Source organism: Setaria italica, chromosome I, assembly GCF_000263155.2.
Source record: "Setaria italica strain Yugu1 chromosome I, Setaria_italica_v2.0, whole genome shotgun sequence".
NCBI classification, from domain to species: Eukaryota; Viridiplantae; Streptophyta; class Magnoliopsida; order Poales; family Poaceae; genus Setaria; species Setaria italica.
The window spans coordinates 27,884,560-27,912,016 of NC_028450.1; the positions used below are offsets into that span (position 1 = coordinate 27,884,560).

General features: G+C 44.5%; 2 protein-coding genes across 9 annotated transcripts; one reads left to right on the top strand and one right to left on the bottom strand.

Annotated features, from left to right (window-relative positions):
• Positions 1-4,060: 4,060 nt before the first annotated feature.
• Positions 4,061-8,179, top strand: LOC101754771 (protein AUXIN-REGULATED GENE INVOLVED IN ORGAN SIZE-like). 7 transcript variants are annotated; one of them, XM_022825230.1, is made up of 2 exons: positions 4,061-4,424; positions 6,955-8,179. In XM_022825230.1, the coding sequence occupies exon 2, from the start codon at positions 7,689-7,691 to the stop codon at positions 7,998-8,000; it is 312 nt and encodes a 103-aa protein (XP_022680965.1). In that variant the 5' UTR covers positions 4,061-4,424; positions 6,955-7,688; the 3' UTR covers positions 8,001-8,179. The 7 variants fall into 7 exon arrangements, 6 of the variants coding, with proteins under 6 accessions (XP_022680965.1, XP_022680969.1, XP_004952751.1 ...); XM_022825234.1 differs by having other exon boundaries at positions 7,254-8,179; XM_004952694.2 differs by having other exon boundaries at positions 7,596-8,179.
• A 617-nt stretch (positions 8,180-8,796) lies between these two features.
• LOC101753550 (ankyrin repeat protein SKIP35) lies at positions 8,797-13,423 on the bottom strand. 2 transcript variants are annotated; one of them, XM_004952688.3, is made up of 4 exons: positions 13,268-13,423; positions 12,342-13,005; positions 11,813-12,248; positions 8,797-10,252 (listed from the first exon to the last, which is right to left on the bottom strand). In XM_004952688.3, exons 2-4 carry the CDS (start codon positions 12,857-12,859, stop codon positions 9,458-9,460), a joined length of 1,749 nt encoding a protein of 582 aa, XP_004952745.1. In that variant the 5' UTR covers positions 12,860-13,005; positions 13,268-13,423; the 3' UTR covers positions 8,797-9,457. The 2 variants fall into 2 exon arrangements, with proteins under 2 accessions (XP_004952745.1, XP_004952746.1); XM_004952689.3 differs by lacking the exon at positions 13,268-13,423 and adding an exon at positions 13,085-13,261.
• Positions 13,424-27,457: the final 14,034 nt, after the last annotated feature.

A 27,457-nucleotide genomic window follows, 5' to 3' on the forward strand; every position in this document is an offset into this window, starting at 1 on the left:
GCCTCTGCTTCCGCCCCACCCAGCCGCGGAAGTCCTCCTCTGCCTCCGCTGCACCCGCGATGCCGTCGGACGGCGTCGACGACGAGCTCGGCGGCGGGAGAGTCGCCCCCTCCCCCGCGCGGTTCGAGCTCCAGGAGGACCCCGCCTTCTGGAAGGACAACAACGTGCAGGTAGGGTTTCCTCCGCCTTGCTGCGAGCTGCCTCCTCCCCTTCCCCGCCGGCGCACTTTCTACTCCATTAGCGGCAGTGCTCCGGTCTAATTCGGTCATCATCTCTTTGAGTAATGCAATGGCTTCATTGGCCATGCCACTTTGGAGATAACCATAGATCATAGCGTTATAGGAGATGACATCTTTAGCCATCATTTGATCAAAGAGACGCCTGGATCTCATAATTCTAGTGCATTTGAAGTACACCTCGATAAGAGCTGTGGCCAAAACTACATCTAGAGGGATAGATCTTCTAATTAGGTAGGCATGAACACTAGCAGCACAGCCAGAATCGTGTAGCTTAGCACAAGCAGAAATTACATTTGCATAGGTTACAGAATCTGGAATTACCTTATGCTCGTGTAGCATGACAGAGAAATGGTGGATTGCACTTCCACTCTGTCCAGTTCTAGCAAGACCGGCAAGCATTGCATTCCAGGAAGCCACAGATTGCATCGAATTCTTCAAGACAGCAGATGCTAATTGGTAAGCTCCACATCGACTGTACATGTGAACAAGGCTGGTCTCTAGAACTTCATCTGAGACACCAATTCCTCTCCTTGTGGAATAGCAATGTACCGATTTGCCTTCTCTAATTGCTCCAAAATTACCAGCAACTTGCAGTAAAGCTAACCAGAGTCACACGGTTTACTTCCAGGTTGCTCCGCAGCATGTCTCTGGCAATTCCAAATGCATTCCACGAAGTAGAATCCATATTTTCAGAATAACCAGTGATCATTGAGGTGTAAGAAACAACATCCTTCCAGAATCTCTTCAAACGCCTTCTCCGGATCATCCATCCTGGCAAACTTAGAGTATAGCCTGCCAAGAGAAGAACCAACAAAATTATACCTACTGAGGCCAAGTTTCAGTGAGTCGGCATGCATTCCTTTGCCCAATAACAAATTTCGGAGCTCAGTGCATCTCTTCAAGCCAGAAGTAACAGTTTTCTCATCCAAGCCAATCTGGTGCAACTTCAATCCCCTGTACAAAAGAATAGCCTCCTCTGGATTACCAGCTCTAAAAATGACAACCATGGCCGAATTCCACTGGGCAAGATCATCATTTAGAAAGCCTTGGAAGCAAAGCCCTGTCTTGGGCAGGACACCTAGACTGGCGTAGCAAATCAGAATTTCAGGGCCAAGAATAACATCCCTGCCAAGTCCTAGCGTCAGAACGCGAGCATGGAGCTTCTTGAGAGACCTCACATCTGCGCACTTTTGGAACAACACAGCGAACTTATCAACATTGCATGGCCTACCATATCCAGAATTCGCACCAGCAATAAATCCAGATAGCCTCCTGCCCAGCTTAAGCATCGCAAACTTATTGGTCTTTGCAACAACATTCCTAGATAAAACTCTTATCGCTGGCATCGTGATTGCGCAAAAAAGAAGACTTTCCCCTTTACGCGTCTACAGGGGAATCTTTTTTTTTAAACAACCGCAGGAGAGCTGCCGATTATATTAAAAAGAAGATGAAGCTTGAGCGAAACAATAGATGGGAAAAAATAACACAGACACCAGCAGGTTGGATTGGGTCATCAACGCATGCCGCACCACTCTATGAATCTCAACTCAACTCAACAACACATCGGTCGGTTGGATTGTGACATCAACATGTGCTGAGCTCAACTCATCTCAAATACACTCTACCTGATAAGATTGGGATATCGATACGAGCCGCATAACTGCTCTCACTACGTGGCATCTCCTCAACACTGGCCACCATGGCAACGGCCCTACCACCACCACCGGCCCACCAACACCCCCAAAGGAGCAGCGCTGACCACCTTACGAAGCTAAGGACCCGCAAGGTCACCACTTGCGCCATCGTAATTGATGACGTTTCGCACCGAGCCAACTGCTCCCATGCAGGGTTGGTCGCCACGAACCACTGCAAATCGTGTAGCCATCGCACCATCGTAGCTGCTTGCACCATCTCAAGACGTTGTTCTGCACCGGCCTAACCTTGCCAAGCAAGATTAGCCGTCGTAGCCCGTTGCAAGCCCTGAAGCCAACTCACGAATAGCCACCATTGATCGCCGCCAGGCCGCCCACACCACCGCCAACTAACCAATGGCCACTCCAAAAAAGCAGACATCAGTCGCCGCCGCTGAGGGATCCTCCGAAGCGATGTCTCCAACGAGAGAAACGACGTCCTTAGACGTCGTCATCTCTGCTACGACTGGAGCATAGCTTTCGCCACGAGGACATCCCACCAGGGGAAGAGTAGGCATCATGCTGACACCTCCAAGGAGGGGCGTGGCGCCAAAGGCGTCACCGTCGCAAGGCTTTCACCCACTGCCACACTAACCCGACCCCGCAATGAAGCAGCCCGGAGAAGAGAGGGGGGCATCGCAGTCAACCACACCCACGATGTCGCTGACGCGCACCCGTGCAGCCACAAGCAGCTACGCCACCAAGCGTCGCTGGTAGCAGCAGTGCAGGCCGCCGGCGGCCACGCCACCACGGTGCAACCGAGAGCTTCGTAGGCACATCCTCTCCACGCCTTCGCTCCATTGCAGCACATCAGCCTTCCACCGCTTGAATCAAACGCAAGGCCGCCACCTCCTCGCTCCCCGATTGGCCGCCGCCACGAGCAGGCCCTCACCCCACGCGGATCCACTCTCACAATTTTAAGGAGAAGTGCTAATGGGTAAAACCGTTTCTTCCTCTCCTCTATCCCTTCTCTCTCCGTGCTCGTGGAGGCGCGGGTGGAGGCGCGACCGCAGCGACAGAGCTGCGAGCGGCTGGCAGCGGCAATGGCGGTCCCGTTGGTGCTGGTCAAGACAAGACAAGACAAGGTCGGAATCAAGCATGCACTTGCAAATTCTCCCACGGTAGGCCCGGACACGCGAGCACTATAATCTTAATTAGCATCTACAAGGACAGCATCAAGAGGCCCAACATTTCCGGTGCGACATGCATGAACTGGGACACAATGAGACAAAGGCGGGATAAACAAATGGGTGGCCGAGCCAGCGCTGGCTGTACGTGTGTTAGTGACAGTGAATAGGTGAAATCTAGGTTTGGGCCCTTTCTAAAATACTGTTTTACGAACTGAACCCTAGGAAAACAAACAGTGTACGCTGCCGTCTGTTGTGTTAAGGGAATGTGAGATTGTACTCCCTTTATTCTTAAATACACCATATGACATTTAGGATAAATTGAAGGAACGTAGTACAACTATGAAAAAAAGAAACAAATCTTTCATGAATAATGAATGGTTTTCGAAGGGTCTATTTTAAAGAAAATATTCCTAGAAAGGGTCAAATCATAAGACTTCCTCGAGGCGCGGAGCTGGCAGGGAGAGATTACATTTTCATTTTCATCATGAATATAAAATGGAAAAAGTGCATCGGATTAACAACAAGGACCGAAAGGGACCTGTTTGTTTGTTTGTTTGAGCTGCAATATTTAAACTTTTCTGAAAAGCTGCTGCTTACTTTTTTAGTTTTGAAAAAATAATGCAACACTAATTTTTAGAAGATGCGTTTAGTTTTATGACTAAAAAGCTCATAAGATTGAGTTTTTCATATAAACTTAGCTTTTCTGACTTTCTAACTTCTCGAAAATGGTAAGAGATTGTTGTTTGTTTGAGTTTCTGAGTTTTTATAACCTGAGGCTACTATAAAGCTTAAACAAAAGGCTTTTAAGTCCAGCGTAGAGGTAATAATACGATACGAAGGGGGTGGCCAGGGGAGAGGAACCGGCCGAGTGCATGCGCATGCACTCTCCGCCCCATTTTTCCCCCAAAAGATGCTGTCTCACAATATAAAACTCGCTCATCGCCGTCACCTCAGCCTTTGCGTGGGAGACTACGATAACCTGGGTAGTGTATTTGCTGGGCTGGATGCAGTGTACCCAGATTCTTCCCACGACCTGGCTGCTGCCTGGCCACTTCCTCTGATCCTCTCTCTACTGCCGGCCGGCCGGTCTCTCCAGCTCATCACTCACTCTCGACTATATAGGCATATAGCCAGCCGAGCCCTGCACCTGCGAGCAAGCAAGCTCTATCTGTTCCTCCCTCCTCACATCTCTCTCTCTCTCTCTCTCACTCCGAATCTCACTCCGAATCCGAAGAACACTGACCTGGCCCGGCCGGCCGACCAACCGACAGGATGATGATCGCTGGTTAATAACGTCGGCGGCGGCTGCATGTGTGACCTGAAAAGATGCGCGTCGGTCTGTCTCACCGGCAGCTGCAGGTGAGGTACGCATGCTTAGCTTTTTGCACATGGTCGTCGTGCTCCATTCATACGAGTTTCTTCTTTCGTCCTCTTCCTTCATTGCACGGACGACATGCAGATGCTGAGATGAGATGCACGCATGTGAAGTGAAACGAACTGATGAATCGGTCGACGACCCATAAGGATCGTGTGAGTTGGGGCACCGCTCGCCTCTGTCTACTGTTAGTCTGTTTGCTGATCTCGCTCTGTAGACGCATGTACGGAGAAGAACGAAGAAGCTACGGTTTTTTATCCATTCGATCACCGGTTAATAATTACGGCTCCCTCCGTTTCAAATTGTAATTTATTCTAATTTTTTGAAAATCAAAGCATATCAAGTCTGACCAAATTTATACAATAAAAACTAACATTCATGATACCAAATAAGTAACTTTAGTTTCTTCATTAAATATTTTTTCATAGTATATCTATTTGGTGTCATAAATCTTTGTATTCCTCTCTATAATTTTGATCAAACATAAAATGGTTTGACTCTTCAATAAAATTGGAATGACTTACAATTTAAAAGGGAGTAGCTAGTTAGAATGCTTTTAAAATTCTCCTGTTTGGTCGCCGTCAACTAAGGATGGGTACTGTTTTTACGATTACACTGCACGCATACCACTTCACGTGCGCTTGAATATTTCTTTTTTAATATTCTCTTCCCAAATTACTATTCGTTTTGGCTTTTCTAGATGCATAGGACGTAGTATACATATAGAATTTTAGATGCAGATATGTATCTAGAAAACTCAAAACTCAAAATGAATAGTAATTTGGGACGAAAGGAGTATATCCCATCACACGCCTACAATTAAATCGCTGAAAGTCAGTACTCTCATGAATATATTAATATACATGTGTGCATCATGATTTCAACACTTCAAATATTTCTTTTCAGTATATACCCCATCACACGCCTAGAGCTTAAATCGCTGAAAGTTAGTACCCTCATGAATATATTAATATATGTGCTTGTGTACATCAGGAGTTTCAACACTAATGGGTCTCCATAGTAGTACGAAAGCTCAAAGTTGCTTCCCTCCGGTCTTCAAATAGTCACCGGGACAATACTTTAATTAACCATAAATTAATAATATCGAACGCATTCAAAATATAGCAAAAACAATTACTATTGTGAAACTACTATTTGAGACGAAACTAATCACACCATTCTTGTTAATTTAAAATACACAAATAGACATTAACGGTCAAAACTAAAATATATTGACTGCATAAACGCAGGGAGTAGCTTAGATTATCATTATGAACTACGTTAACATAAACTCATAAACTAACTTTTAATATGTGTTAGATGAATAAACTGTTAACTGTGTATGCTTACTCATATAAAGAACCTTGAATCAGTACCAAGCTAACTTTTCAAGATTCTCAATGTGTGTGGATTTTCTCTAGACTCCACCAACTCTAAATGGACGAGTAGAGGCCCAAAAGAACAATTGCTCCAAGGGCTAGGAAATGCAGTGAGCATAGGACCTTGCTCTTTTCTTTTACACTTCAACTTGTCTCTGGTCATTCGTCTTGTACGGTCAAAACTCCAACGAGTATATTTTTTGAATCGTCGGATCTTTTGACGCTCCTCTAGGATCTTCCTACCAGTGGAATTTAGTAAACACATCAGATCTTCCTATGCTACTTTCGGATGGATATTCTAATAGCCACTTTTCTAATTTGAACATAACTTTTTACTCCATGATATAGTTTTAATAATCTTAGACTCTAAAGGAAGCTTGTGAAATGCTCTCAAGATTGTCCAAAAATCCATACCATTTGATCAGACCAAAAATATGCATTTTTTGTATGCATGGAAGTTTCTTTGAAACTTCTTGACTGTTCCATCAAATCTTCCGAGAGATGACCACTTTTTGTATTTTGGCATAACTTTCTACTCTTGCCTCCGATTTTGTTGATCCTAAGAATATATAGAAATATTGTGAAACACACTACAAGATTATCCATAAATCAATCCCATTTGATCAAACCAAAATATAAATAGTATGTGACAACAAATCCAGTTCATTTCTCTCTTCATTATGATTTTGTGGGTCTTTTGTGTTGTATCTTTGGAACCTATGAAGCCCTATAAATATTTATTTTTGAGAAATACATTAGTCCTAATAACAATATTATCTTTCAATCACAAGAATCACAGATAATGGCTTACGGGCCATTTTGCTCATACTTAGCTTAGTGTTTTAACAATGCCAAGACACGTAAACACATGTATTCTTATCCCTATAACATGTACACACACCCTACTCTTTAGGACTCCCTCCGTTCCAAATTATAGGTCGTTTTGATTTTTCTAGGTTCATACATATTATTATGCACCTAGACATACACTATATCCAGATGCATAATAATATCTATGAACCTAAAAATGCTAAAACGACCTACAATTTGGAACGGAAGGAGTATGTCAAGATTAATAAAAGGAACTACTCCTCCGAGAAAATCTTAAGACTAACGAAGTTAATACACGTAATACTGCAGAAACTCTTATCTATGTCGGCTCAGCAAAATTGGAGCCAGCACAGCTAGTCATCCTTGCTGGCTCATAATAGAAGCATCGTTAAGTCTACCAAGTGTTATCCATAGGTACGTGTATACGTGTCGGCTCCTATATATGAGCACCGATACTTTTACATGTTCGTAATTTGAATTTCATCTTCAAAAATTTGTATTTTTTTTGATAGGGACTTTGAATGTAGACAAACTTTACATAAAATTTGTAGGTTTTGACAAGAGCTACAACTTTCTAGTCAATTTTTTTTATTTAATTTTTTATGTAGAAATTTGTAGGCAACATGAGTCAACTGGCGGTCCATGCCGGCTCCAATACTTTTGCAAAGAAACATAAGGTAATAAGGAAGTAAGTAACCTAACTTTTAGACTTTGTTTAGAAACATAAGTAATCCCCTCCAATCCATACATATTGGGAGAGATTAAGGGGAAAATCAGTTTGTTTTGCACTCCAATATTTAGGAGAGATGAGTATATATGTCCAAACAAAAGGCCATATAGCACAACGTGCTCAATACAGGAAAAACGCCAACTAAGTATAAACATCTTTGCCAACTAAGGTAAGACAAGAAATTAACCTACTACCTCTTTTTCGTCGTTGTGATCATGAGCTTAAAAGCAGTGTTCCGGAGGACGAACCGACAGGTCCGAGGGGGGCAAACCACCGCCATCATCGCTCCTCGCGAGCGGCGCGGCGCACGTGAATGCCATCATCGCTGACATCACCGGGAGGCGGGAGGACGGCTCACCTCGACGTCGACGGCCGGCGCAAGTACCATGACCCAAGCACGCCGAGGGGCTTCTGCGCCAAGTACTTCTCCGTGGAGTCGTGCCTCCTGCTCGCGCTCATCACCGTGCTGCTGCTGGTGCTCCCGCTCGTCCTGCCGCCGCTCCCGCCGCCGCCGCTGGCGGTGCTGCTCGTGCCGGTGGCGCTGATGGCGGTGCTGCTTGCCATGGCGCTCACGCCGGCGGCCGGCGGCCGGAACGAAGTTGCTGACCCGGCGTCTTACTTGTAATCTTTGTGGATTGATGTGAATTACAAAGTTTTGAGGGGACAGAGGTTTTGATTCGAGTGCTGGATCAATTTCAAGCGCATATAGAGGGATGTTCTTTTGTTTTCTCTTCTTTATGTTTGTATTGTATAATTGTATATAGCTTCCCTCTGTGTTGTCTGGCATTTTGTTTTATTTTTTTACTTGACACCTTGCTTTTCGAATGTGATTATTGTTATAATTATTAGTACTGCGGAGATATATTTTAACTAAATACTAGATTCAATTATAAGGTTCGGTTTGGATTCCACCCAACTAAAGTTTAGCTACCTAATTAGTAAAGATTTTTATTAGCTAGCTAAAGATTAAAAAACTAGAATTTAGCTGGGAGTGTTTTCCTCTAGCTCAGTCCTGGTGGTTGAAAACAATCGATCATTCTACTCTTCATTAATTGTAGCTAGGGGATTTTATAGAAAGGTGGAGGGGTAATTCCGTCTTTAAACAAGTTTAGCCGGTGATTCAAACTAAATGAATAGTTGATTTCCCATTAGCTAGGAGTGCTTTAGCTGCTCTGTTTGGATCCATATTGGCTAAATTTAGCTAGCCAAACAAACTTTAGTTGGTGGATCAATCTAAATGTTTCTCATTCTTATAATTACACTACTACTTGAATTGTAGGAAAATTGGTGTAGGTACAGTGCTTATGGTTGCTACAATATGCTCCCGCAGAATGTAATATAAAATTACAGAAAGTAATTGGCAAAATCACCATAAGATAAAGAGTATTAAAAACAAAGACGTACATAAGTAGAGAATCACCTGTGTAAAAAATATTGATTTTGCATTATGAGAGCTCCTTGTAAATTTAATAACACATTTTTCTGGGAGAAAATACTCAAAATAGTAACTCTGGCTTACTTTTGTACATCATCTCATACTTGCCATCAAGGCATCAACCGTGTACGGAATGCCTCGCCGGTTGCTGCCCTTCTGCGTGTTGCATTGCATCTTACAGAACTGCGCTGCAAAGTTGAGTTGTAGAAAATTTCCCTGTAAACTTTTGCAAGAAACTTCAGGCTCTCCACATTTGCTAATACGTCAGACGAAATGCCCCGCCATTTGATGTGTCCCACGGCGGATCACCTCACAGCCACCACCTGGCACGATCACCTGTTCCACCCACCAAATTTCGCAGCCTTACTGAAGAGTCCACTGAGAGCTTATGTTATGATGGCAACAAGAACGACAACAGAATCGGAGTTTTACAACAGCAATCAAGAGGCAGCTTCTCTTCTTTCTGAAACAGAAGACAACAAAATTCTGTACACGATCATCAGGCCTGTGACGCACCAAAACTATTGCTACCTCCAGTCCACTGGAAGACTGGGAGTTTGGCAGCTACACACTGCTCCGCACACTCTTACACCACCTAGGGACCATGCAATGCTTATAATAAAGCTTATTTACACTTGGGAAACCTCTCAAGATCCAACCAAGAAAGACGGCATGTGGCGTTCCAGAGCCATTACCAGATCCTTCCCCTGGCTCTCAGCACCAATCGGCTCTCCGAGCCGGCTCATCGCCTCCACCATCTCACCCCTCAGTCTCTGAGGCAGCAGCTGCCCACCTGACTCGCTCACACACGCCTGGTACAGCGGCAGGTAGGCGATGCCGAGTACCATCTGTGATGGGAGGTTGTCAAGGCAGATGGGGGATGCGCCTCTCCTGAGAACCCTCATGACATTCACGAAATGCGCCTCGCCGGCGCTCACCCCTTCGGCGAAGGCAGCCTGGGACCAGTGCTCTTTCAGGAAGGCGACCAGGTCTGGGGGCTCGCCATTGGTGGCCCCCCTCGCGATGAGGTCTGCCGCCTCGTATGTCGCGGCGGCATCTTTTAGGAAGTTGGATCTCAGGAGGAAGGCGACACCGTCAAGTGACCTGCTGCCCTGGCCACGAGCAGCTTTCAGGATCTGTGTGCTGAGAGCTTCGAGGACCTGCTGGGGGATCTGTTCAAGTAGGTAGGAGGCCACCATGAAATGGCCGCTGGAGGCAGCGGTTGTGAGGGCAAGGCACGTCTCAATCTCAGAAACACCTCGACTGACAAACCAGTGGACGACCTGCAAGCACCCACGCTCAGCAGCTTTTATCATAGGACCAAGGAAAGAGGATGCGTTCCCTTCGTCAACCAAGCATGCCATTGTGTCCAACTTGCAGTAATGAGAAGCATAAACTAGAGCCATATCAATGTCCACAGCCAAGCTATTCTGATACCCAATCTGCATAAAGGGACACATGTTACGGTTGTCAATTGTCATGGTGTACTAACTCAGATGTACTTTACAAAGATGTTTAAGGGTACAGTTGTTTGACAATTCTAGGATAATACAACAGTTTTTTTTTTCACATAAAGAAAAAGCGGTTTCCATCCCATCCTGTATATACAAGGAAATATAAAATCTAACAGGAAGGACCTCACATCACCGTAAACCTTTTTCAGGCTAAATCCTCTATAATGATGCAAATGCTACAAAATTTCAAGGCAAAACTATACTTCTTCAGTAAATCAATATTTATGAACAAAGGTCCAATCCCATTCCATGGAAAAGGACAAAACACTTCATGTAGTTGAAGAGCATTGAGAACATGCTCTAGTGTAGAAAGTAGTTAGAAGCCCAAAATCTTCGACATAAAGAAAATGGTAGTTACTACAATATTATATCTTTAGTTAAAAGGAAAATGATAGTTTAGAAGCCAATACCATTGCTCAGCATTTTTAGGATAATGTGACAAGACTGTTTCAAAAGAAAAACTGGTTTTCATTCCATTCGACAGCATAAGGAAACAGAACCTAAACAGGAAGGGCCTCACATTACCGCTAAACTTTTTCTGGCCAAATTGCAGAATTAATTCACAGCTACAAAATCGCAAGATCAAAGTATACTTCAGGAGCAATCTACATTTTATTCAAAATACACATAGACATAGGCCCAATCATGTTCCATTGAAAAGCACAAAATGCCTCAGCTAGTTGAAGTACTCTAAGGACATGCTCTCGAATGAAGATAAATAGTTAAAAGCTCAAAAGCTTCAACAGGAAGAAAATGGTAGTTACATAACTATAATATTACAATGATTGCTTCTTAAGAGTATAGAACAGTAAACCAAACTATTTAATTTCTTGAGTGGGAATAAACTGAAGGTCTTGCCAGAACAGGACGCTCTAATTTGAAAATTGCGTGTTTAGTTTGTGATCTTACTTGCCCGACAAAAACAAACCAGAGGACATACAGAATTTAACCATAAATTTGTTTGCTCTAACTTGGCTATAATTTCAGAAGGAGAATGGACTACCAAGAATGGACTACCATTGACTAAGTTTTAGTTGCACACCCAAATTAAGGACACAAGCCAAATATACACAATGTTGACCAGCCAGTCTAAATTTTGGCAGACCCGAATTAGGACGAGTTACAATAGAGTGCTCTAATTATCGAATAAGACTATAAGTTGGAATACCATCTTGAACTGCAACTGGAACTGGTTCCAATATTTTACGGCTCAAAAATAAAAGGTAAATACATCCATAACTGTTTGCCCATTCAAAGCATTGGATTTTCCTAGATGCCATCACAAAACTTGCCTCTCTAGTACTGGGAACATAAGTAAAACCAGGAAAATAATCTAGAGCTCTGGATTTAATATCTTGCTAATGACTTACACAATAGATCTCTTCTAGAAAAAAGCAAAAAAAAAAAACAGTACTGAAATGCTCATTTAGTGTTTTGCTAAACACATTGATTAACTCCTATATCAAGATTAATGAGAACCAAAATTACCTCCAGCAGAATGCGTACAAGCTCAGTACTTCCAAAACGTGCTGCTTCCAGGAAACACTGATTTACATTGTCCGCACCCCCTTCAACCAGCAATGATAAAAGGCCCTTAATCGAGACTGCTGAACTCCCAGAAGACCATCCAGGTTCGAATAAACTTGAGAAGAGTGTAAGGGGGAAGCAGGCCGCATCAAATGCCTCGGTGAAAATCTTGCCACTGAGATTGTCACCAGCTATGTCCAAGAAGGCTCTAAATGCTGACAAATGGAGCTGTACCTCTTGGAGAGTGTTGCTGTTCCATCTGTACCTTTGTGTCTCTTCAGAACAATGATGCATATGAATACACTGCAAAGCCCATTCCATAAACTTCTGAACTTTGACACCTGCCTCAATTTTCAGATGGTCGGCACCAGGACAATCCCGCAGACGGTCATGCAATCTAAATTTCGAAACCAAAAGAAATAGCATCACCAATAATGTATTAAGCAGACCTTTCTGAAAGAAACATTTATATGTATAAGGTGAGAATCACCTATCGGCGACGATCTCCTTGCTATCACCCACAGAGATAGCCTTGCTTTGGCAAGCTGCAACACAAGATGCAAGCAGTGACGTCCTGAGGATTGCTCTTGCAAAATCCTTTGCTCCCGAGGCCACAATCTTCGCTATCAGACCATTGATCCCCTCAAGGTCCCGCTTCGTCCGCAAGAACCATATGGCGTCAAGGGCAACTGACAGGCCATAATCCAGCAGTGACTGCTGATCTGCTAGAGCAACAAGACTCTCAGCGAGATCCCACTGCCGCGAGAACAGCAGCAGCTGCAGCGAATGCCCAAAGTCGACCCATCCATTTTGCACGCACCCATCTGATTCCTGCGTTTCATCGTCCCCATCACTATGGCTGACGCCACATCCTTGGTCGTTCTTGGGCGCCAGTGGTGATTCTCTTGCAAGCACCACCTCGCTCGCCTGGCCAATCTCGTCAGCCTCCACGAGAGGCGATTTCTTCGCCTTCGCCGGAGTGCCTCGTGGTTTGCCTTGCTCTACCATTTGATGCAAGAAGGATACAGACTAATCCAATCACCGACTCACGCCATACTATTCCCTCCTAAATTCGGCGACCCCCTGACCATAGAAATACAGGCAACCCTAATCAACAAGAAAGATCACGCCTCCGCAACCAAAACCGCGCCGATCTGCAAACGACGATTAGAAATTAGCCAACCCTTAATCGCAAGCAAGGATTTGAGAGGAATAGAAAGATCCAGAACATACGATTCTTAGGCATAAGAGAACTCTACAAACTACTAAGATCAAGTTGAGGCAAGAAATCCACACAGAAAAATTCGAAGAAATAAGTTGGGGAATTTTCAGCCAAGAGGTCAAGAAGTTCAAGCTGTCTAAGTACGGATGCAAGAACTGATTACTACGAAACTTCTGGGGGCAGCGGGATCGAACCTGGAACTTGGCAAGATCGAAGACCATGCGAGAGTATAGCGAGGAAATATGAAGGAGAAGGGGAATCAAACATGTGAAAGCAAAAGGCGGAAGGAGACGGGGACAGTACCCTTTTAGTATTTGTTTTCTTTTTCCGCTGTGATTTTGATGGGAGAAAGAGACAATAACGTTCAGGTTCATGTTGGAGGCCACGAATTTCATGTTAAATAAACAAAGTCCGGCGTGTGCATTAAACTGTAAACGTGCACTAAAAATAATTTGTCTAGTTCACGTGGGTGTTAATTCTTTTTCCTCATTAGCATAGAGGTTATTCATATGTCCTTGTCGAATTAAATTTGTAATATTACAAATCACCAAACCCGCATCAACCGTTGGTGTTATCTAATTTGTGTTATTTACTTTTTGAAAATGGTTAACATGCACAGCTTTGGAAGTTTCGTGCTGACTGCCCTCGTTTAACCTTCCTAAGAAATAGCAAATCGTTCTAAAATTCACTAAAGTTTGCAAGCATGTCATTTAATATGTTTATATGTTCCGTTTTGCATATATATGCTCCTATAAGTTGGTTGTGTACAATTAGTTTTATTTAATTTGAAAAGTTAAGTATTTGTCATTTGTCAACATGTAGACAAGCCTAAGGGGCTGCCTGTACGGCATCCGAGCGTTCTTACAAGCTCTAGCACCCGAATTTTTATGTGCTCAAATTCCGATCGCAGAGACTACACTTTCTCTTCCTCCTCCTGACAACTTCATCTTCCTCGACCTCACCTGCCTCCGCCATCACCCATCACCCCCTCTCCACCACCACCTTGGCTCCCATCTGAGCCCTCGCTTGAGCCCTGCCCAACCACCATCTTCCACTGCCCCAGCTGGCGGTGCCACCGCCGCCTTGCCTCCTCGTTCCCACAATCGCCACTACCACCAGGCTTGCCTATCGCTAACGACCTTCCCTCTAAACCCAGCAATGGAGAGATCACATGAGCCTAAACCCCCTAAATCCAAAGCCCGAACCTCTTACGCCTACTCTAATCTCACCGGAAACCTTACTGGAGGCGGATACAATGTGGCGGAACCGCCCAACTTAAGCTGGTTTAAGTGCGCCTAATCGCCTTTAGAACGGCAATTATCCGAGACGCACCTAAAACAGCGTAAGTTCGGTAGTCCGTCGAGTGTCCCTAGGACTACTCGAAAGATCCACGGCGTGTTTCATCACCATACATCAGGATAATATCCGCGATGGGATAATATCAACAAACATTACATTTTTACATACATAATTAAGAGGTACGAGTTATTACAAGACTTAAGTTGAGACAAACTTAGTGATGCAGAGTTAGATAATCTCTAAGATTAAACATAAATAGTTCAGGAGAAGATGCGTCGATAAACTGTTTTCTAGAGTACTGAGAGACTCAGGCCAATACTCTAGGTCTTCGGGGTCTCCTCCTCGGTAGCTTCCTATGGAGCTTCTGAAAGATAACCACAAGGGGAAAACCCTGAGTACGGGGTACTCAGCAAGTCTTACCCGACTAACCAATATAATAGTTTTTCTTTGGAATGCATGTCAGCCTTTGGGTGTGCTTGGTTGACACGGTTTTTGTCGAAAAAGCTTACTACGAGTGAGGCCTTAGTTTTGTCTTTTAGTTTAGTTAAGTTGTTACCTAACCATTCTAGATGATAACAGAAGTAAAACAATCATAACTGTTAATTCATACAGTACTTGGCAACAGGAGATTTTATATCACATGAGTTATACTACGATGCTCAACAGTGATCAAGTGCATTCATAACCGAGAATTGCGGCGATCCGGATCAATTTACATCCTGCAGGAGAGCACCCCGATCACCAGTATTATACGACTGTCCAGGTCGTACTAACAACCTCTCGATTAGTAAAGTCAATGATTAGGAATACAACTACCCGGACCCAGGGATGCACCCCCACATGGGACCCCACGTCTGGCCCGATCTCCATGTGAGTTTACAGGCTACACCCCTGCCAATCTCCAGCATGTCAAATGCGGGTACGAAGCATTCCTGATCATAGAGTTTACTAATCTACTGGGCTTTACTGGTCCCATACCCAGTAAGTGATCAGATGTTATCACTTGATCAGCAGTTAAGACATGAATCGGGCCTTAACCAGATTAATCTAGCAGACAGAACTACATCTCTAGCTTCTGTCCGTTTTCATACTCCAAACTATCCTTCATAAGCAACATGTATGACTTAAGAGTTTGCCTTAAGGTTGGTAAACCAAGCATGTAAGCAAGTAAGCAATTCTAGACTTGGGAAGTTTCTAAGATTTGAACAAGTGGCAAAGATGTCCTTAAAACAAGGTATGATTAAACACAAGAATAGGTTTCAAGCAACTCCTAGACTTAGTGCATACAATAGCCAAATAACCTATAACTAGCCACATGAAATAATGACTCCAAAATAGATAGGTATACATGCACCGGGGCTTGCCTTGATCGTTAAAAAGGTTAGTAGAAGCCGATGGATTCGCTTCACAGGGGACAAATTCAAATACTTCGTCGAACTCCAAAGGTCCTTCTGAAAATTCCCAACAATCCTCTTCTGGTGCTTCTGGATCTACGGCGCAATATATGCAGGGGTTAGAATGCAAACTTTTTAAATAACAGACTATACAACTTTTCTTCATGATAAAGTTGCAAGCCAACAAGGACTATACGACTTATCACGAATAAGTTGTAAGTCAACACATAAAAGAAATCTAAAAAGATTAACCTATATTTTTATTTTCCTTATTTAACCCTTCCTATAGCTTTTAATTTTTGATAAAGGTGTAAATAATTTCTAACTTGAAAATCTAATTTCCTATGGGTAAAGTGTTATTTGTGATTGATAAAGTATTATTCATGTTTTTATACATTTTATAAATATTAAGTATTTATTTAATTACCTAAAAAGGAAGGCATTAAATAAATACCTAAATTTTTATTATTTTCCTAAGGTGTAAAAATTTTAATGCATAAAGGAAAATAAAACAAGCCTAACAAAATTGGTTTCACTAATTTTGGATACTCCTACAAATTTCTGTGATTAAAATGGTGCAAAACGAATTTAAACGGATTATTTTACTAAAGAAATCTAACTTTTCCCGAAAATTCCCCCGGAAAAACTTTTCTTACTCACCCCCGTGCTACCCTCTCTCACGAAACACTGGGCCCCACGACGCGGACCCCACCTCTCCTATACACTCTACCCGCCGGCCCTATCCTTCTTCCTGATGGGCTCCGTGGGCCGATTTTTCCTTTTTGGCAGCCCAGCACCGGCCCACGGCCTCTTTTCCTTCTTCCTTCTTTTCTCCGCAACATCAGCCGGCTTCACTGGGCCGTGGCGACACGCCGGCCCTTTTCTTTTTATTAGCCGAACCGTGCGCGCGCGTTACTGGGCCTCAGGGTTGCGGCCCAGCAACCGGCCGCGCTCGGCCTGCCTTCTCTGGCCACGCCTCCTTCCTCTCCCTCTGACGCGCGGGCCCTAGCTTCAGAGTCGTCCCCTACCTCCCGCCAAAACGTGGCCGACACAGGGGGCGGCGTGGCTCGCCGGCCGGCGCCCTCCCGGCGGCGAGACTAGGTTGCTACTCCAGCCCTAGACCTACACGACCTCGTGCGCGGCGATAGCTCCCCTGGAGACGACCCGAGCTACCCCCTCCACGGCGACGGGCGGCGACTCCCTCGGCCGGCCATGGTTACTCGCGACAACTGCTTAACCGACTCAAACAATTGCTTCTACTCCATCCTTAGACCCTAAGGACTCGACTACGACTGCTCAAGGAAGAAGAAAGGCAGCGCAAGGTGGTTCTCACCGTGAGCGGGCGGCGCGACGACGGCGGACAGAAGCGGCGGCGAGCACGGCTATTCCGGCGAGGATGTGGGACAACAACTAGCTCAGGGTATGGCTGGGGTGTCTGTGGAGGAGTGGGCGAGAAGAATCGACGAGAGCTGCCCGGAGGTGGTAGAATTTTGCGTGGTGGCGGTGTTTGACAGAAGAGGCACGGGCGGCGGTAAAAAGAGCGGCGGTGAAACGGCGGCGCGGGAGCGGTAGATATTCAAGTGTTTCACCGCGCGCATGGGTGACACCGTGGCCTACCCGTAGGCGTATGTGGTGAGGAGGTGGCCTAGCTTAGCTGCGCTGGCGGACGACCGACGACGGCGGCGGCGACACGTCTGGAGGTTCTGTCACCGCTTCTCCCGCCCGTGATCTTCAGAGTCCAGTCGTGGTCGATCTCCAATCCGACGGCCTTCCGTGCCTTAACAGAAGTTGAAGATAATCTCGAACCCATCATCTTTTGTTTTGGCTTTGACTCAAGATAAACATCGAATTCGACGCAATTTCGATTTCTTTTCCGGGTTCCTTTGAAGTTCACTGAAACTGACATTTAGTTCGTCAGTTTACTGACAGTGGTGTTGAGCTTTCTTGGTGAACCGATTCAATGATCCAAACCTTATTCTTTCAATCCAACTTCTGCTCAAATATGTTCTATAATGTGTCAAAGTTCCATTTTGCTTATGAATGAGTACCTTGCTTGATCTAAATTACTCTGAATTTGAATTCCAATCCAAAGCCTAACTGCTGTCATTTTTCAGAGTTTCAGACAATTGTGATTTTGTGCTGACTTTGAGCTCGAGTTTGACCTCCTTCCTCTTACTGTTCCTGGCCAACATCACATGATTATTGTAGTCCAAGGTGCATACTTCAATATAATGTAGCTGTTCTAGTGCACTTGTTGGAAAAATTCTTCAGAAATGAATTTTGAAAGTGAACTCTGGAGCTGTTTTCACTGAACCCTATTGTCGGACGAGGAACAGTAAACGGCAATCTTCTTTTCTTCTTCTTTCTCTGATGCTTTTGTAATATTTGGCACCAATTTAACTCCAAGTTTTTGATTTCTCAATTCCAAATACTCTCATACTTGTATTCCACATATTGGTCAAATTTTTTCTGAATTTCAAATTTGAAATTCAAATTTCGGTCAAATTTTTGCCGAATTTGATCTTTTTGCCATTTTTCTTTCTTTTTCTTTTGAATTTCCTTCTGAATTTTTCATGGTTACTATATTATTCCAAATGGCATTTATTACATACAAGAATTGTCTTGATTAATAATAAGAAGAGAAAAACTAAGAGCAAGGAGGCTTAGACATGCTCAGATATGTTTTAGTATTCCCCAATCCTAAACTACATCAACATACATTAAAAATGTTGGAGACATTACACCGAAGCAATCTTTTAATAATTATCTAAGATCAAAAGTCATAGAGGTAAGATTAACCATGCAAAAGTGGAAAGAACATGTACTCTTCTACAATAGATGACAACATTGATAAACTAAGACTAACATATAATAAAAAATAAACTACATTCCGAAGCACATGACAGTGGGGGTGCCTGCACCGAAGCTATTTCCCCACTTATTTCTCAGTTTTGGACTTTGTCTGATATGTATCAATGCATAAGAAGGTTGCCAAAAGTCCCCACATAATCTTTGTAACTTTCAGATGTCTGGTGTGGATGCGTTGACGGCAGTTAACACATGAATTTATGAATCACAAGCGTACGGATCAGTTGTAGCTCTTTCCTTAGAGTAATCCCCCAAGGTTTAAGCACTAATCTATGTAACCGAAGATTCTTTGTATATGATAAGATTGATCTAACAAAAGAATTAGTGACTTAGATTAAAGCAGATAGAGAGTATGAATGCAAACAAGATAGATAAAACGCTTGTTCTAGGGATCTAGGATCACTTGTAGATGTAATCACCATGCATGAAAGTACTGGATCTAAGCATTATTGTGAGTGGATGTGAACCATACCCAACACTTTCCCTCTCACACGTTGTCATTGCATGAGGGTATTCAAATATTGAACGATAAGAACACGGCTTGATGATCATTCTAGGTAAGCAAATAAGCAACCCAAAGTAACGCTGACTAGCCATTACATGAACGAGCATCATCAAGATATGATAAATAACAAACAGATCTTAAACAAGAGGTTCAGTGATTACAAATCAAGATCTTCATACAGCCTCAAGGACAAATAGAGACTTTACCCTATGATCTTACACTTTGTAACGACCTTGGTTAATCTGCCGAGTTAATCTCAAGACTAATCTCAAATCTGCAGTTTCCATCGGTCCGACCCCTAAAAACCCAACAAAATCGCACTGACCCAACAAACCGCCGGTTCTCTCTAAGTCCCAAAGAGTTGTGTCCCTCCAAAATCTTAGAGCTATGGGAGAACCAGAGACTGAGTGGTGGACCCAAAACCGGATCCCACGGATCTCTCGAGTCAAACACGCTAGAGCCAGCGTGCGCCCCGCTTCAGAGCCTCTCCGCTGCGTGGCTCGACCTCCCTGACGAGCGCCGCCTCACCCAGTCACCGGCCGCAACAAGAATGATCAGTGCGCCCCTTCCCAATCACGCGCGGAAGCCCTGCAGCCCTTTCTACCTCGCCTCGTCTCGCTCGCACCCTCGGCGGCCGCGCCAAGGCGCCCTGTCGCCACCGTGAAAGAGGTTTTGCCGCTGCCGCGCCAGACCGCCTCGCATCCCGCACCCATCACCTCGCCCGAATCCCCGACCGTGCGCCCCGATGCCTTCCGGCTTTTCCGTCTCCTCCACAGTCGCGCCGCCCACGCGCGCTCCACGACGATACCGCCCTCGCCAACCACGGCTCCGGCAGAGATAGCTCCTTTTTCCGCCTCGCCAGTAACGCGCCCCGGCAAGCCGCTGTTCTGCGCTCGCTCGTGCCGCCACTCGCCGTGTCACCTCGCCTGCTCGACCTCGCTTGTAGTGCCTTCGTTCCTGTCACACGCCAGTCAAGTCGCCGCCCACAATCTGCCGCTTGACACGACCAAACCCTGCTCGCCCTCGCCAAATCTTAATCCTGGTAAAACCGCGCCTGCGCCGGCTTTGTCCCCAGTGCCCAATGACCAAAGGCCCTATCCCCAAAGCTCTGCTTCGCCAGCCAATGGAGGTGCCGCCCAATCGCCGCCAAGGCAGAGCACTCCATCCTTTTCAACCCGATCTTCACGCCGCTCAAACTCTCTCTCTTCCGCGCAGCTATAAAAGGGAGTACCAGAGCCCCTACCGGAGTTTCCTTCGCCATTGCTGTTTCGCCGCACCATACTCTGCTTGCACTTGAGCACTGCCACTTGAGCTCTTGAGAAAGTTTCCCTTTCCGCTCAAACCCACTTCTCCCAACTCGCCAGCCGCCTGTTTCCTCCGCACGGTGCTAGAGCTTGCTTGTTGTCCACAAGAAGCACCGCCGCCGCTGGAACACCGTCGAACCTCGCCGTCGCCCAAGCCTTAGCGCCTTAGCCCTTCCGCCTAAGTCTGTTTCTTCCCGACCCCAAGACTTCACCAGTAGTCCTAAAGGTAAGCTGCTAACCCCTTCTCGGTTCACCCGACCTCTTTTTCCGTCTCGCCCGACCCTGTCTGTTTCGCCGACCCTTGTCCACCTCGCCCGAGGACTCGGCTATATCTTTTTCTTTGACCCGAGGGTATCTGCGTAAAATTTTAGGGACTTCTCTGTGTTAAGTCTGAGGACCCTGGTACAGTTATTCCTTAGGCCTAAGGGTCAGATCATAAGTTTCTCCCAATCTGACCCTTTTGTCCTGTTCTCCACCAACTGAAGTTGGACTCCCCCACCTTTCCTGTAGCTTGGCTACTAGTGTCTGAGCTAGAACGTGCAAGTGTTGTTGAAATAACCGTCTAAATGTCTAACCCTGCATTGCATTCCGTGTAGAGCTAAATCTCGCCGACGGCACATACGAACTGCATCCGGCGCCAGAAGACAGAGCAGTAGTTGAGCCGCCGACCGCAGGAGCTGAAGCAGAACTCGCAGAGGACCAGTTTGCCTCCACCCCACTCGAAGGCACGCCCCGGAGCATGAACCCAACTTTCTAAACTTGCACATGCCTTCCTTTGTATGTATGTGCATTTATGTTATAGGAGTTGTTTGAAACCATAGATGCATGACTTAGTTCCCTGGATCTGAACACTAGTCTGTTGAGTCCGAGTAGTTGCAATGCTTAATAAGGCTCGGTAGAAGTCGAGTGATTTCCTGTCATTCGCGAGTTATAGGAGTTGGTTGTTCTCCTTCTGGTTACAACTATAAGGACGGTGGACGGGGCAGGGCCTGGTAAACTCGTTGGTGGTCGGTGGATCGCCCCGTCTGTTTACTTGAATCTGTTTAGGTCCGACAGTGGTGGTGTTCGTGATCAAGTGTTTGAAAGTACTAATCTCATACCCATTATGGGATGGGGAAGCCTAGTACCTGATTGAACCTGGACATGAGCGGTTCGATCCACTGTCTCTAGAACAGAGTTTCCCCTGCGTCCGCATGTGGTGGCAAGTGTGGTCACGGAACGACAGAGGTTGAGTCTGTGGAACCTTGCACCAAGAGAGGTGGGCTCGACACGGGTCAGGGAATTGATGGGGACGGCCGACACAGGAAGCGACCCTCGGTGGTGCGCGGATGTCGTGAGGTTAGGTTCGCCATGCATGGTTAAGGACTCGAATTGATTCGTCTACCTCTCACAGTTTGAGACTGCTTGATCGCGATGCTACACTGAGTAAAGATGGAACATGATGATGATATGAACTCAATGCTTGTTCTACACATTGTTGTTGGAAACTATGTTTGTTTAGCATAAGTTGCCAATGTAGACTGGTTAATGAACTTAGAATCTGAGCTAAAATATTGGAAGTAAGGACCTACTGTAGTCGCTTTTGGCAAAACAAACCCCTCAGCCAAAGAGCCTTGCATGTCTAGATGTTGGTGGAGTAGTTTTCCCCACTAGTCGGTTAAGTCTTGTTGAGCTTAGTAGCTCAGCCTTGCTTTTGGCATCTTTTTCAGGTGAAGTTGAAACTTCTGGGTTTGTTGCTGCTGGCACTTGGCCGCCCCAGTTTCCTCCTGGGTGGACGGTCGAGTGAGATCCCTCCTCAGACGGCGAGGAGCGGGATCATTGATGTCCTGATCGGCCTCATCAGGGACATCCGACCCCGCCGCTAGCTTCCGCTATTTTATCTTTCCGTTGCTTTTGAACCTTGTAAAACTCTGATTTCGAACCAGTGTGTAATGAATCGTTGGACTAATTATTTGATCTGTTGTATTCTCTGGAACCACTCACCTTCGTGTGAGCTATGCTAACTCGGTCCTGTTTAAGTGGTTTTATCGGATGAAATCCGACGGATCGTCGAGTTAACTTGATTAAAGCATGAGATTTGCGTGTTAGGTGACTTAACTGTGCTTTAGCTAAGTTAATCCGAGGTGTTCCGCCACACACGTGTTGATAGAATTCTAGGTAAAGATCGCCCTGCAGATCAATTGGACCGGAGACGACAACAAACGGGGGTACAAAAGCCCTAGGCCGATCGAGCTGGGCACTTCCAAGCCGATTGGCTTGGGAGATTCCTTCCCCCTTTGGTGCTCCACTTCGCGTGGCTTCTCGTAGATCCAATCTTCTCTCCGTTTTTCCTCCTTGTGGCGGTGGTGGATAGTGCTTACGTGGTGCTTTCTCCTCTCTCTCCCCTTCTCTCTTCCTTAAAGTTCATGAGGGGGTATTTATAGTCTCCCATAGGGGGCGGCTTCGGGTCAATATCGGTGAAAAAACCCTAGACATTATCGTAGACTTCACGCTGAAGAAATGGGAGGTCGGTCGAGCCTTGGAATGGGCCAGGCTGATCGGCCCAAAGGGTCCCAGGCCGATCGTCCTGGGCCCTTCTTGGCCCTTCTGATCCTCTCCTTCCTCGTGCTAGCTTCCCTCGACGACCCATGTCCAAATATCCATTAAGTTCTTTATGCAAACCCCCTTGATTATGTCGTATTTCATGTCATAATGCAATATACTCCAAAATACAACACATATGCAATAATGGGGTTATTTCAGGTGCCAAGTGGCGGGTTAGTATAAGATTAAGCATAAAAACACTAGTTAAAAGCACTAAAAGTGTATCAATAATAAGCGTCAACAATCCCCCCACTCTTAGCTCTTGCTCGTCCTCGAGCAAGTTAGGTTACTATAAACTTCTCCAGCAGGGTTGAACAAAGATCTTGAACTAAACCTGAGCAAGCGAGTCAAGTACCTAGCCTTCAAACAAAAGATCAGAGGAGCAGCAAAGATAATTAAAGTATGGGTGTTCAAAGCTTTACCTAAGCAAAGATTCCCCACGACTATTATTAAGACCAAGTAACTTCAAGAATCAACTACACTTACTTTCTGGCTTTCGTCGGAGGGTTTTTCTTTCATCATAAAACAATCTCTCTACAACAAAATTGAAATAAGAATTCTTTTCCAGGTGCTTACATGTCGCTCAAATGAAAGGTGGCTATCCTACTTATTTGCAAGCTCTCATCTCTCAAAAATCACTCAATTATATGGTGGAGCTTGGGTAAGGCTAGCTAGAATCAACACTTATATCATCGAATTAAGAAAACTCTCTAGCGGCTGCCTAGCTTCCGAGCCATTGATCATAAGAATATCCACATAATGTGAGGTTTTTAAGGATGAGAAGATATAGAATGGCGGACATGTGCAAAGGTAAATAAAATAGTGACTCTGAGGCACAAGCAATATCCTCGTCGTCGGATTGCACATGGTTGAAATGAAAATCTATTCCATAAACAAGTTCATATTTTCTTTGCACCTCTGTTGATCTTCATGATAGTAAAAACTCCTCCTTTATTTCTTTTTTCTTTTTCTTCTATTATTTCCTTTTCTCTTTCTCAATACTTTTCTTTCTTTCTTTTTTTATTCTTAATCTCTTCTCCGAACCTCCTCTAAACACCACACCATAAAAATTAGTTTTAGATCCTTCCAGAGGCCTTCCAGAAATTTGTTGTGCGCAAACCGAGGCAAGGAAACCCCAGGCTGATCGACCCAGAGGGGACCAGGCCAATTGGCCTGGCCTCTCTTTTCCTCCACTCTGGCTCAACTTTCTAGTGAAACTTCCTTTTCTTGTACTTTTCCTTACTTTTCATAAAGCTCGACCAGAAACAGAACATAATTTCAAATATTGGGTTGTGTTCAAGGAATAGGTAATAAAATCAAGAAATATTTGGTTTGGGTTTAGGAATTCAGTAGAAAATATGATTGTTATAGTAAAAAACTCTCATTACTGAATATTGAGGAGGCTAGAAATTAGAAATGGTAAAAAGATATGATCAATGCTCAAAATTAAAGCAAACCAAGAGAGAGCGATCGTAACTCAATTCAAAGCGTCAAATCTGCTTATGGTGGTATGAATAAATCTTTTTGGGCATTGGCTAGGATAAATAATAACTCTCAACCTGGTTAAAGAACTTGATCAATCTTGTTTTTGCAGAGTTTTAGATAAGCAATAAAATTTTAGATCACCTCTAATTAAGCCTTACTCATAAAGCATAATCATAACTGAAGCACTTGATCATCATAAAGCATGGGTATTGCATAAACAAATCAATTACTAAACACCACAACTAAAATTAAGAATTCAAGGCAATGCTCATGATCCAAAGTTGTAAAGATAAAATAAAATATAAGCAAGCAAAGGTAGACGCTAAAAACACTCGCATGACCCTCGATTTCATTCACGCTTCTTCTCACAAAGATGCTAAAGTATCGATATAGGTCTAAGTCTTCCCAGAAGCTTAAGAAGACTACTACTTTTTCTACTTTTGATTGAAATAAAAAAACACTAATTTAGACTCTCACACGACTCGACTCAACCAAACTAGATCCAAAAACTCCTTATGAGCGGCGATCTCCCCCCTTCCCCCCCCCAAACGCTTAAAATCTACGACGTCCTCATCGTAACCGAATGAAGTACAAAGGGAGATATGCTTGTAAACGCACTAGTAACACTGCCCACACTGCTTGCACATGGGATGGTTGCTGCTTCCTTCGCCATTAGCTTTGTTCTTTCTCATATTGTTGCACATCCTGAAGAGTTTCCTCACGTTCCTCTACATGAACTTGAAGTCATCCTCTTGGCAGTAATCACTGTCTTCAACCTTCTGATCCAGAGCTTGCAAGGCCTCCATGATGTCATCGACAGCGTCGACGAGGTAGTAGATGTTCTTCCTACAAGCGGTACAACACGTACGATCATGCTCCTCCGATTCTAGCCCGTCGTCTTCTAGATCCTTCTCTTTGCCCTTGTCTTGACGACGTTCCTCTTCCTCCTTCCTTTTCTTCATCTCATCAGCCCAATCCCAGTACGTGTTGGCATCTTCTTCGTCGTCATGGCCTGCAACACCCCACGATCCGGGGCTCCTATCGTCCTCCTAGTCGCTATCAGCTCCATAGTCAGCCAGCGAGTACTTGTGTGTCTTCTCCACATAGCTCTTGCGCTTGATCCCGAGGAGCCTTACTGAACGCCTTATGGGAGCGATGATAGCCTCCTTCTTCTTCATCGGCACCTCGTCATCACTCGAGAGGACGATGAACTTGCGATCCGCGAGCTTTCCAGACAGCGTCTTGCCTCCAATGCTAATGCGAGCATTATGAGCAGTCCTTGACGGAGTTTTGGGACCCAACTCGCATCTCTTAGCTTCCAATTGAAGGGCGAAGGTGGCGGCCAAGGGAGGGGGTGGTGCCGATCGGCCTAGGGAGGTTAGGCCGATCGGCTTGGCCTCCTCCTTCACCAATTGCTACCCCCTCTTGTCTCCTGAGCTTCTGGATGTCGTCATTACACTTTTTTCTAGTTTGGGTAGATCTTAATTGCTTGTATAGATGCGAAACTCGAGCTCCAATTGGCCTCATTATATACTCTTGAAGTCTTGGCCAAGGATCCACACATTTCCAAAAAACTTCCTCACTCTTTCCCACAAAAATTTACTTCCATATTCTATCATTACCAACGATGGGAAAGGGGAAACCGAATCGGAGGCAAAACCTCCCAGGCCGATTGGCCCACGGGGTTTTTGGCTCCTCTGCCCTCCGCTTTTTCGTGGCAGCGTGTACGTCTAAAAATATATCTAATTTTTCGAGTCCCATACAAAAATTCAAAAGAAAATAATATAATGTAAGATAGAGTATGTACAAGGTACCTATTTTAGTGTCGTCAGGTTTGACGTGGCTGTTCTTCCTCTATGGTGTAAACATCAATATAAGTGATAGGCACGACGTCAGGTTCCAAGAATACCTTTAGTTGTTGTCCATTCACAACATATTGATCTCCTTTGATGTCCATAATCGTTACTACTCTGGTTGATGATACAGAATGAACCACGTATGGTCCGTCCCACTTGCTGATCAATTTTTCTTTACCGAAGAGTTTGAACCTAGAGTTGAACAGTAGCACTTTGTCTCCTTCTTTGAATTTTTTCTTGTGAAGCCTTTTATCGAACCACCTCTTTATCCTTTCCTTATAAATGCTTGCACTGTGGTAATCTTTAAGCCTCATCTCTTCTAATTCACTGATCTGAAATTCTTCTTTTTACCCTTGCAACATCAACATCAAGATTCATCTCCTTTATAGCCTAATAAGCTTTTGTTCGAGTTTGACAAGAAGGTGGCATGTTTTTCCATAGATGAATTGATACGGGGTCATACGTATAGGTGTTTTGTGAGCTATCCTGTATGCCCATAATGCTTCATCTAACTTCTTTGACCAATCCTTCCATCCTTTGATCATCGTCTTCTTCAGGATATCCTTCAGCTGTTTATTAGAAGTTTCTGCTTGTCCATTCGTTTGAGGATGATAGGCTGTATATACTCTATGTTCAATCCCCAATTTTGATAGACATTTGCTAAAATCTTTTCCTGTTAAATGTGATCCTCTATCGCTGATCAAAATTCTTCGCACTCCATATCTGGGAAATATTGTAGTCTTGATCATGTGAATTGATTCTTCTGTTGACACCTTCTGACATGGAATAGCTTCTACCCATTTAGATACGTAATCAACCATGATCAAGATGTGCTCAAATCCATGTGAGTTTAAGAATGGTCCCATGAAATCCATACCCCAAACGTCAAATAATTCCACCTGCAAGTTGTAGTTCAACGACATAGAATTTCTAGCTGAAATAATTCCTATTCTTTGGCATTTCGAGTAAGTAGCAACGAATCTCTTTGCATCTTCATGCATCTCTGGCCAATAAAATCCGCTTGCCTAGACTTTTGCTTGAGTTCTGAAGTGTCCATAATGTCCTACATATTCTGATGAATGACATTTTC

Excerpts from the sequence above, each read along its gene's own strand:
- LOC101754771 (XM_022825230.1), top strand. The coding sequence starts at position 7,689 with ATGCCATCATCGCTGACATCACCGGGAGGCGGGAGGACGGCTCACCTC.
- LOC101753550 (XM_004952688.3), bottom strand. The coding sequence starts at position 12,859 with ATGGTAGAGCAAGGCAAACCACGAGGCACTCCGGCGAAGGCGAAGAAA. Across the intron at positions 12,249-12,341 it reads AAGGAGATCGTCGCCGATAG|ATTGCATGACCGTCTGCGGG; the intron begins GTGATTCTCACC and ends TTCGAAATTTAG. Across the intron at positions 10,253-11,812 it reads TTGTACGCATTCTGCTGGAG|ATTGGGTATCAGAATAGCTT; the intron begins GTAATTTTGGTT and ends CCCTTTATGCAG.